This window comes from Panthera leo, chromosome B2 (genome assembly GCF_018350215.1).
Source record: "Panthera leo isolate Ple1 chromosome B2, P.leo_Ple1_pat1.1, whole genome shotgun sequence".
Taxonomy (NCBI): Eukaryota; Metazoa; Chordata; class Mammalia; order Carnivora; family Felidae; genus Panthera; species Panthera leo.
This window is the reverse complement of record NC_056683.1, coordinates 90107071-90119543: the sequence shown is the minus strand read 5'-3', so window position 1 is coordinate 90119543 and position 12473 is coordinate 90107071. Positions and strand designations below refer to the sequence as shown.

The 12473-nt window shown below is 32.8% G+C and overlaps 1 protein-coding gene across 1 annotated transcript in view; it reads left to right on the top strand.

Annotated features, from left to right (window-relative positions):
• The window catches only part of ASCC3 (activating signal cointegrator 1 complex subunit 3), a 356847-nt gene that overhangs the window by 221557 nt on the left and 122817 nt on the right, over window positions 1-12473 (top strand). The window contains exons 18-23 of the mRNA XM_042939446.1: window positions 574-738; window positions 2641-2727; window positions 3605-3781; window positions 7480-7705; window positions 8964-9118; window positions 11514-11612. Of these exons, the coding sequence (XP_042795380.1) occupies window positions 574-738; window positions 2641-2727; window positions 3605-3781; window positions 7480-7705; window positions 8964-9118; window positions 11514-11612 (909 nt within the window). The remainder of the gene's footprint in view (window positions 1-573; window positions 739-2640; window positions 2728-3604; window positions 3782-7479; window positions 7706-8963; window positions 9119-11513; window positions 11613-12473) is intronic.

The window sequence follows — 12473 nt, the reverse complement described above, 5'->3', positions numbered from 1 at the left end:
TGATTTTCTGCTCTGCTTTGTCCATCCTTGCCATAGTGGCATCTATTTAGGATTGCATCTCAATGAATTTTAGATTCTGAAATATTCCTATCCATCTAAAGATAATATAAAGATTGATCACTTTTTTAATCTTAATGAATTAAAAAAATTTTTTTTCAATGTTTATTTATTTTTGAGAGACAGAGACAGAGTATGAGTAGGGAAGGGGCAGAGAGAGAGGGAGACACAATTCAAAGCAGGCTCCAGGCTCTGAGCTGTCAGCACAGAGCCTGATGCAGGGTTCGAACCCACGAACCATGAGATCATGACCTGGGCCGAAGTCGGACGCCCAAACAACTGAGCCACCCAGGCCCCCCAATCTTAATAAAGGCTTACTTTATTTAATGGATTAAAATATGTTCTAGTTATGTACTAAATTTATAAAAATGTATTTCTTTAAAAACAGTAATAAAAATTTTTATTCTAACTAAAGCATCAACAAAAAATTTTAATTTCCATAAATAGGTATATATTTGCAAATGATGACTCTCTAAAGAAATATCCAAGTATTTATATATATTTTTTTTCCTACAGATTGACCCAACATTAGCAAAGCATCGAGAACAGTTGGTCATTGAAGTTGGACGAAAACTAGACAAAGCTCGGATGATTCGTTTTGAAGAGCGAACTGGATATTTTTCCTCAACTGATTTGGGTAGAACTGCTAGCCACTACTATATTAAGTACAACACCATTGAGGTATTATACTCAGTGGAACAAATACAATCATATGTTTGTTCTTAGATGTATATACGTTTCTGGACTTCAAAATATAGCATTAATGTAAAGTAACTAAAGCAACTAATAGAACAAAATGAACTTAACTTATATGAATTCAATAACATAATACAGTAAACACAAGAGAAAATAAGACTTTAAAAAATAAGGACCCTCTTGCCATCTGTTCAGTGAGTATATCCTAAGTAGTAGACACACCCAAGCCTAAAACATTGAGAATTTGGGGGAAACCAGTTGAATGAATGCCTGAATGAAATTAGGGAGGAGGTGATGGCTTCATGGTATCAATGAACAAAAAGTTGAAAAATTACTTGCAGGTTATTGAGAAACATTGGCTAAAGAAGAGTTAGAAAAACTAATGCAATTATCAGTTCAGCCAAGCTATACCATTTGGGCAATTTAAGAGGTTTCATGGATAGTTTGCTTGTTGCCTTTTAACATGATTTTGTGTAAGATAGGATGCCACTATAATATTTACATTTTAAGGAATATATGCATGTTTTTATGTGTGTTTGTAGGCATGTATATGCACCTACATATGTTAATACATGGAAAAATGTAACCAGAGATTATCTGTGAGGAAAGTCTTAATTTCAAAGACCAAGATGGGTTAAAGCACATTTTTACTCTCCTTTTTATAGAGAAAGAGTTTGAATTATTTTTTTATATTCTTTTTTTTGTACCTAATTTTATTTTTTATTTTATTTATTTTATTTTTTTTTTTTAATGTTTACTTTTGAGAGAGACATACACAGAGTGAGAGTGGGGGAGGGTCAGAGAGAGAGGGAAACCCAGAATCTGAAGCAGGTTCTAGGCTCTGAGCTGTCAGCACAGAGCCTGATGTGGGCCTTGAACTCACAAACCATGAGATCATGACCTGAGCCAAAGTCAGACGCTTAGCCGCCTGAGCTACTCAGGTGCCCTTAATTTTATTTTTTTAATGGAAAAGTAATATAAATCACAAAAGTGAAATTTCCTCAGAAATATGAAAACCTAGGCCTGTATGAAATCTAAATTTTGTACTCATTTAACGTGCTTAGGCATATAACAGTTTTCAGAAAACACCTTTGTGTGCATACTAGCTTTTCTTCATCTTTCCCCGATTAAATCTTGAATTTGTAGTGCACTTTAGGTTTCTTCTTTCAACATGTATCATCTCACAACTGTGATCTGATCTTCCTTAACCCAGAACATTTTCCCTAGCTCTCTGCTGCTTCCATCACGGGCTCACGTGCACTCATTTTGTCCGCTAAGTAACGTTTCTCATTTTCCCACTTGGTAGTATGTTGCTGTCCAACTACATCTTGTGCCTGTAGCTCTTTCAAGAACTGCAGCCATTCTTCGGCTTTATCTATATTCTGTATGGTCTTATTAACTGATTTTTTTTCTTCTCAGTCTTCTGAAGTTCTACATTCCCTCACTAGTAATATTACGATACCTTCGCCAGAATTTTCAGGTTACATAATTTTAGTTATGCCTCTTTGAATTTTATGTGATGTAGGATCAGCTTAAAGTTGGTGAATAGTGCAGATTTCCATATGCCAATGCTGAAAATGAGCCAAGACTGGACTGTTATGCTGAACGTTTCTTTAGATATCTAATGTAGGTTTTAATAACTGACTTGATTGATCTTTTTGCTTCTAAAAGTCTTCTCCAGCTAATTATGTTTTAGGAAACTTTTTAGTCTCTGATAAATTTGATGTTTAAAACAATGCTCAGGAATAGTATGCCACAGACATAATAACTCTGAATTGTTTAGGACTCAAATATTCTCTAAGAATGTTTTGATGTATAGTCACTTTTTAATTGAAAATATTTCACTGGATATTCTATTTTAATCAAATATAACACTTACCTTGGTAGACCTTCAATGAACTCTTTGATGCTCACAAAACAGAAAGTGATATTTTTGCTATAGTCTCCAAAGCTGAAGAATTTGATCAAATCAAGGTAAGATTACTTGAAGCTTAAATCAATGCATATAGCATATATACATTCATCTATTTATAAAAGCTTATAGTTAATTGTTATTCCTGATACAGTATAAGCTGTATGGCACTTCGCACTTGGAGTACCAGCAGTATTCTTCCATTTATCAACAATGTCCACTATCCTAGATTATGATATTATGTCATCTCTGACATTATTCTTTGCTCTCTACTGCAAATCAAATATAATTTAAGTAGGTTTTGCAGTAATGAAACTAGCAGAGAATATAGTTTGTAGATTTTGGTTTATTTGCAATATAAGGTTCACTGAAGAAAATATAAAGGACATGCATGATTCAAACTTAGATATAAGTATTTCTGTACCTGTATTATAATTTAATCTTATTAACAGTGGAAACTTTAATACTGTGAATCATAGTACTTCACAGCTTTAAGCTATGAATGTGTTATACCATATAAAAATATATGACTGTAATGAATGCATTTGAAGATAATTCAAGTTTGCCCTAATCCATTTGGGCAGAGGTTTTACTCTGGTCAAATAAAATATGAAATCTCATCAACTGAAGGATGGTGAGGTCAGAAGATTTAATTTTTGTGGCATATCAAATTTTTATATGTCAATGGCAACTTTAATATTGGTGATGAATAATAAATGAATAATAAAATGTAATAAATAATAAAATGACTCAAGATAGTTTCTTACTGTATTTTATTAGCTACCTATGAAAAAATTACTATATATTAGTATGCAAAAGAAAAATGTTGCATTACATCAAATGGAAACTTTAAAAAAATATGTAATGTGGTTTAGTTTCAATATGAAAAATTTCAATAAATCATCCCAAATAATCTTACAGAAACATTGATTCTTCCAGGTCAGAGAAGAGGAAATAGAAGAGCTAGATGCCTTATTAAACAATTTCTGTGAACTCTCGGCTCCTGGAGGTGTAGAGAACAGTTATGGGAAAATAAACATCCTACTTCAAACTTATATCAGCCGAGGAGAGATGGACAGTTTCTCCCTTATATCAGATTCTGCGTATGTTGCACAGGTAAGAATATTACTCCCTTCCTGTTTGCCCTTTCTTGGTTACTTCTAGAGACTCAAGAAATTAATTCATGCTATACTCTGAATGTATTGCATTGTGACATGCTAGCAATTACCATTTTATTGCAGAACTAGTTCTATTTAATTTGCACATCTTTTATGCCACCTATGCTATTAGATCAGAAATGGAAGTGGGATTTGGTGGTTGGTTTGGCCCTTTTGATGTTGCTACTGTTTTCATTGTACAGTTTAAAAATATCAACATTTGTGTTTTTCTGCTTTACATGATACATTTCTTTTACTTACAAAGGCAATAATACATGAATATTTCAAGCAAAGTAAAAGATTGTGGAACCTTTGTAGCTTACCCCAAATGTTAGAAATATAAACATTTTTTTACCATTAAATAAGGCTTAATAACTACTTCATACCACATGTTCACTATGATAAGTGTCTGATATAAAAAAAAAAAATAATCTTTTTTCCCTTTTGGTGATACTTAAAAATAGAGAACTGAAAGAAAATTATTCCCTAAATGACAGCTCATTAAATATATATTTTTTAAAATACTGTAGTGTACTTTTGGGATGAGCACTGGGTGTTGTATGGAAACCAATTTGACAGTAAATTTCATATATTAAAAAATAAAAAAAATAAAATAAAAAAATAAAATAAAATAAAATAAAATACTGTAGTGTAAAATGTTGTAGTATTTATATTCAAGACTTCACGTGAAGTAAAATAGGTTATTTTTTGCAGTATTTACCTTTCAAATGAGTTTTCTCTTCTAGACCTTTATTTAAAAAAATACTCTTAATCAAAAATACCTTTTTCTTTTAATTTTTTAAAGCTGTTTATTTATTTTTGAGAGAGAGATTGGAAGAGAGAGAGAGTGCACACAGGGGAGGGGCAGAGAGAGAGGGAGACAGAGAATCCCAAGCAGGCTCTGCACGTTAGTGCAGAGCCTGATGTGGGGCTCGAACTCACTAACTGTGAGATCATGTCCTGAGCCAAAACCAAGAGTCAGACGCTTAACTGAGCCACCCAGGCACCCCAAGAATACCTTTTTCGAAAGAGAAACAAACCAAGAAACAGACTCTTAATTATAGAGAACAAATGGATGGTTACCAGAGGGGAGGTGGGTGGGGGGATGAGTGAAATAAGGGTGCGAATTCAGGAGTACACTTCTCATGATGACCAGTATGAGGTATGGAATTGTTGAATCACTATGTTGTACACCTGAAACTAATATAACACTGTATACTAACTATACTATAATTAAAATAAAATTTTAAAAAATTCCTTTTTCATCATTTTTTACTGAGTAATGCCTCCTCTAAGTTAAGGAAAAATAAAAGCTTAATCTTATTATAAATATAGAAATGATTCTGCTATGTATCTTAGGTTGGTAGTTTTGTTCAAAAACTTTATATAGAAAAAGTATGTTTGTGTTAAATAAATTAGTATTAACAGCCATAAATACTCAGGGGTGCTTTAAGATAAATATAAACATGAAATATTTGCAAACATGAACCAAGACATATTGGCAAGCAATTTGAATGAATTCAGTAATTTAATCAAAGTAGCCAAGGAACCAGGTGATTTCATATACTCTGTAAAGCAAATGTGGATGTGGTGAAAACTTCCTTTTCTTTTTGCATTTTGGAAGACATGTGTTTCCTGCCATAAAAATTTATATGTAGTCTCAAAACTCTGTGACTTCTATAGGAACCATTGTTTCTAACTTCTTGTATCTGTTTTTCTGAAAAATAATATTGTCATTTTGTGTTTTCTAATGATTTTATATTGAAACAGTTAATGACTTCTCTAAAAGTTAAAGCTTTTCTGGGTTCCAGATGAATAATCTGGCCCATTTATGCTTGATTCAAGATTATGAAGACTGACAGATGGATTGCTTTATAATGTAAAACTTACGGTTTCTTCATGATTGGTGCTCAGAAAGTCAGTCTCAGAAAATTAAGGTTATATCTCAAAGCATCCTGGTTTTTCTTAAATGGCTATTGTGGGTTTATTATTCTTGAATGCGTGGGATAAATTACTTTTGAGTTTATGTTTTAAGTTTAAGCCATCAACAGTTCCACAAACACCCTCTCAGCTCTGTAAAATAGTAATCATCCCTTCTGTATTTCTAAAACTTGATTATCTCAGGCCCGAGATAAATCCTTAGCTGAAATATTCTACGATTTTATAAAGAATCCTATATTTAGCTTCTCTAAACTGCACGTTTTAGAGACTTTAATCATGCTCACTCAATTTATATCATTCCAGATTAAAATGCCTGCTTATATCTCACATGGGATTCCTCCTTCCATTTCTTTTAGCTTTTAGGGAACAACTGTAGGTTGTGACATAGAAAAATAACATACTTTCAAATACAGTTGGGAAAATTAGCCTGGCATGTTCTTACAAGAGCAACTAGGAATGATGCAAGAAGAAAATCTCTTTGGTAGATATAATAATCAAAATGTTCATTTCATTTATCATTCTCTTGGCCTAATAAAACCCATCCTGTAATTTTTAATAGGTATCCAAACTGTCCTTATACGTCTAAGTACCATTTTTGTTCTTAAATTTCTAATACTGATAAAAAGTTGAATTTGTTAAGAGACAAATACATATTTTATATAAAATGTAATATCAAATCCCTTAACTCTTATGATCGTTTTTACCTCATAACTTCGACCTTGTCAAAATCATAAAAAGAGAAGAAAAAGAGTGAAGATTTTAGATAGAGAAATCGAAGTTTTTAAAGTCTTCATTTTCAGATATAGATGTCATTAAATTCTATGAGGTATCTCCAAGTTCATGACTTTAAAAACAATCTTCAGTAAAAATATGCAAAGTTAATGATAGAGGGAAGAGGGCAAAACAAATAGAAACTAACTGTGGAGATGCTTAATAGGCTTCAAACATTGTAGCTTTCTATATGTCTATTAATGAAATTATCCTGACCATCGAATTTAGAATTTTGGAGTTAAATTGGAGTTGTTTAGACCAGACTTTGAATAGATACTGTGACACAAACTATCTGTGTGATCTTGGTCAAATTATTGACCATACCAAGCTCTAGTATCTTCATCTGTAAAATCATAATATCAAGATCAATCAAATGCAGTTGTTATAAAGATTAAATGAGATAATAGACAGATTAAATTAGATACATAATGCTGTTAATATGTTGCTTGGTTTTTAGAGAGCCACTAATACAGATAGCTACACTCATCAGTACTTCCTTTATCACTCTTCTCTTACTAATTTTTCCATCTGACTGGATCCCAAAGTCCTCCTTATTTTCATAAGTAGACTTATAATCATTCCACTATATACCCAAGAATATCCTTGACTGTCTCTTATATTCTAAATGGCCTCAACAGCATACTAAGTACTTTATATACATTTTATCTCCTTCATTCCTAGTTAGGGGGTGTAGGGTGGAGCTTCCTGAAAACTTGGAAATGAGGCTGCCATCTGAGAATTAAACAAGATAACGTCCACATATGAAGGATGTAATTATTCTTATGTAGAAATAATCAAGATAAATAGGGTTATATGAGAATAGATGTTGCCTACAATTAAAGGGTGCAACTTGGCATACTTCTTTTAAAACTGGGTGTGAATGACAAATTTGACAAATTTACAAGTACACTGTACCTAACTACTGACCCTCTTTTTATTCTTCAGAATGCAGCTAGAATTGTTCGTGCTCTTTTTGAAATTGCTCTGAGGAAACGTTGGCCCGCCATGACCTACAGGCTCCTGAATCTTAGTAAAGTCATTGACAAGAGGCTTTGGGGTTGGGCTAGCCCTTTGAGACAGTTTTCAGTGTTACCACCACACATTCTAACAAGATTAGAAGAAAAAAACCTTACTGTGGATAAGCTGAAAGACATGAGGAAAGATGAAATAGGTAAGAAGGAAGCAAAAGTGTTTTAATGTATTATTCTGTACAAATAAAAGTTTATTAGATATAAAAGAGAACTATTGTGCATTTTCACATTACTCAGGATAAATTTTTACCATTTTAAATCACGTTGGTATCAATATGTAAATAACATTTGTTCTTCTGTGTTTATATGATGTTGAAAAATTATTTCTCCATACATTTTCATGTACCTGAACATTTTATTGGACAAATGTATAATGTATTGACTAGTTAATATTTCACATTCAGAACAGAATAGACATTACACATGAAGGGAGTCAGGCTGAGGAGGAATAAGCGGGGAGGGATAAGGTCCAAAGATGTAAAGAGAGGTTGAGGTAGTTATTTCACTTGTATAGTGAGAACACTTTCAAGATAGAATGGTAGAAGGGAAGTATCAATGAAATAGAGAGAACTTGAGAATATTAACGAAGGAAGTTGAGAGCACTCACACTGGAGTAACATGTAAATGTTGTATCAAAATAAGGAAAATCACTTTAGTTCAGATTCTGGTGAACATAGAACATTTTGATCTGTTCATAATCTTGCTTTAAGGAATTATATTACGAAGAACCTAGATAGACAAGAAATGTTGATACTATTAAATATAATCTGTTTCCACTTAATTGCTTGAACTGAAGTAGGAAAATGTCTATAGTTAGTCACATCTGTTTGTGACCCACCCCCCCCGCCCGACCCTGGCATTCCCAGACATAACTATTTCAGAATCTAATCATTCATGAAAATATGTATAACTTGTTAATTGTGTGCTATGTGACCATATTTTATATTTTAGCATTTTTCTGGAAATGAGTTTGGATGGGTGATTTGTGTTTTATTACCAAAACATTTCCTATCATGGTTATAACGTTGAGAAATAGACTTTGTGTAAATTAATGGCTGTTTTCACAAAATACTGAATATTTTTATACTATGTCATGAGCTAACTAGGAGAAGTGGAACTGTTTATAGTAGTTTAAACACTGTCAAGTTTCAGTAATTTTAAGAACCCTATTAATAGCTGAAGAAACCTTGATACTGGTTTTCAGAGCTATGAATTGCTAATTCAAGTTAACTATTACAAAATATTCAAACATGCCAGGTCAAGAATGTCAGCTATTCTACATAGCAAATCATAAAACAAGCAATAAAACCACCTTCTCTGAAATCCCATTTACAAGTCAGATTATATTGCTTTTTTTCTGTCTGAACACATTTCTTCTATGTGATGTTTTCCTTACAGGTCACATGCTGCATCATGTGAATATTGGGCTCAAGGTCAAACAATGTGTTCATCAGATTCCTTCTGTTACAATGGAAGCATCCATTCAGCCCATCACACGGACTGTCCTCCGAGTGACGCTCAGCATCTGTCCTGATTTTACTTGGAATGATCAGGTAAAAGTGGAAAATATCTATATCCATGATAAACAAAATGTCTATACTGCAGGTTCAATTACACCTCCTTCCATATGTCCTTAAGGCATGTAGAAAATCTCTAAAAAGAAGACACACTGAAGATTTATTTTAAACAGTACAGTAATATTTACTATCATCCTCAAGAAAAACATGGTATAATACATTAATATGTCAACCAATGAGACCTTTCCAGAACTCTTAGGTGACCTAAATATTTAGCATTGAACAACAGTTTAGTGATTCACTTTCATAGTGACTTTGCTTATTAACTCTGTCTTCTTTAATTTTCTCTCTGGTATCTTCATTTTTGCCAGTCCTACTTACTCTGTCATTTTAGTCTATTAAAAAAGTCAAGATTCTTCGTGCTAAACAAGCCCTTTAATCCTGATATTTCTCCAACTATCATTCTCTTCTTTTCTTTACCATTAGACTTGTAGAAAGAGTAGTCTGTATTTTCTTCCTGGTCACCAGTTTCTCTCCTGCTGAGACTACTTTCTCAGCGATTACTAAAAACTGACTGGTTGCCATAATAAATGACTTTTTCTCAGATCTTTTTTACTTCTCTGAACATTCAGCACTATACTTCGTCCTTCTTGAGAATGCCCTTCCTTGGCACCCATAACATGCCTGTTTCTGTTTGTATACCTTCGATTCTTCTTTCTAAATCTTAGGTGTTACTGTTTGTGTGTGTGTGTGTGTGTGTGTGTGTGTGTGTGTGTTTAGGAAGATCTACTCTTGATCCTCTTCTTATTCTGTCAAAATTTTTAAAGGTCTGTCTTTTCAGTAGTTACTGTACAAAGAGTACAGTAGAGATTGTAGATACAAAAGAAAGTAAGTCTCAATCCTTTCTTTCAAGAAGCCAGTGGAGGAAGGCAAGGAAATCAGTAATTGTAGTGGCAATTCCTACTTTACATGGTTATTGTAAGGTTCTAATTCAGTTTCAGTAAATGTCTTCTACATTACCTGACATTATTTGTACATCTTTAATATGAATTAATTTTGTCAGTGTGCTCAAAAATTACCCAACCGTAGTCCTAATGCAAATCTACCACTGGTCGTAAACTGTCCTAACCAGTAATTTCTTCAGTTTCCTTGTCTGTAAACATAAGTAATAATAATAATAATAATTAGTTTTTCATAGAATTTCTGTGAGAGCTACATGATAGAAAATTATATTTAATATTTGTATAAACAAAGTTTCACATAAAATATAAATTAGCCATATACTCATATTTCATTTTGTATTTAATAGAGTATTTTTAAAATGCATAAAAGCTTTATTTTTTTTCACACTGTTTACTTCTATCAGTATCCATAGAAAATCTTTTACAGTTTGGTTTAATTCATTAGTATGATAGTGTACTTAATTGTTTTTTTTTGTAAACTCTATCAGTTAGAAGGCTGTTGACTACAAGAATTTTAGAAAACCTAACTGTCTCAAACTGACTTATGCAGGAAAATATATTGTCTTCCACAATAAAAGTTCCAAAGGTAGAATAGGCTCCAAAGGTGATTGAGTCTTTTATTTAATGCTATAATTTAGGGCCCATCATATTGCTGTCCTGACACTCTTGGCTACTTTGCAAATATTTTCATGCTTCCTTGTTCATGCTTAACAGAGAAAGGTAAACACACCCCTACTTCATTAACCCAGAGCATGGACTAGAAGACTTTTTCTTCAGTCTAACTGGGCTGGTATTGGGCATGTGCCTATCCCTTACCACAAGCTGTTTGTTGTAAGGAGGATGCTGTAAGCTGATTGGCTTGTACTAAACAAAATCATCCTGAGAGATGTGGTCACCTTCTCCTGAGTCACATTAGAGAAAGATGAACACTGAACAAGATTGAGCTTTGTTAGGGGGAAAAAAAAAAAAGAGGGAGAGGAATGAATACACGAAATATAGTATATCTAGCTATCCAATGGAATATTATTTGTCAATTAAAAAGAATGAAGACTGATGCATGATACAACATGAATGAACCTTGAAAACATGGTAAATGAAAGAAGTGAATCACAGAAGCCCACATATGATTCTATTTATATGAAATGTCCAATATAGGCAAATCTTTATAGAGAGAAAGCAGATTGGGGTTGTCAAGGTTGGAGACCAATAGGGGAAGATACGTAGTGACTGCAAATGGGTTTAAGGTACCTTTTTGGGGGTAGTTCTAAAATTAGATTATGGAAGACTTTGTACAACTTTGTGAATATATTAAAACCATTGAACTATATACTTTAAATGAGTAAACTTTGTTATGTAAATTATAAATCAGTAAAGCTGTTAGAGAAGAATGGCTGCTGGGTGTGCAGACAACAATATCCCTTACTTGAGTTAAAATATACATAGTATTAGCATCTTATTTTTTTTTCTAGGTCCATGGGACAGTAGGAGAACCTTGGTGGATTTGGGTAGAAGATCCTACAAATGACCATATTTATCATTCAGAGTATTTTATAGTTCTAAAAAAACAGGTAAACATGGGTGTGTTGCTCTATTATTATGTTGCTATTATAGAAAGAAGAAAATATGAACTAAATAATTTCTGTTTTTACCTATTTCTCTACAATTTCATAATGCCATTAAAGCTTTATTATTTTTTATGTTTCTATTTGGTTTTAAAGAAAACAGGAATTGCATGTTATTGTATTCATATATTCAATGTGATCTTAGTTTGAGAAATTGAATTGTAATTTTTATCATGGTTTAAGGCATGACTTCCAGAGGAGTGGAATATGTCAAATGGATGGGATAAGTAATGTAATAGATAAATAAAATTAAATAAATAAAAATTACTAACTTTAGGTTATTTATTAAATAAAAACTAGTAACTTTAGGTGTTATAAAAACAAAATACTAAAGAGTATTGGCTCACAGAGTAAAAAGGGCATTTTATTTTATTTTTTTTTTCAGTATATGAAGTTTATTGTCAAATTGATTTCCATACAACACCCAGTGCTCATCCCAAAAGGTGCCCTCCTCAATACCCATCACCCACCCTCCCCTCCCTCCCACCTCCCATCAACCCTCAGTTTGTTCTCAGTTTTTAACAGTCTCTTATGCTTTGGCTCTCTCCCCCATGGGTTTCTGTTAAGTTTCTCAGGATCCACATAAGAGTGAAACCATATGGTATCTGTCTTTCTCTGTATGGCTTATTTCACTTAGCATAACACTCTCCAGTTCCATCCATGTTGCTACAAAGGGCCATATTTCATTCTTTCTCATTGCCACATAGTACTCCATTGTGTATATAAACCACAATTTCTTTATCCGTTCATCAGTTGATGGACATTTAGGTTCTTTCCATAATTTGGCTATTGTTGAAAGTGCTGCTA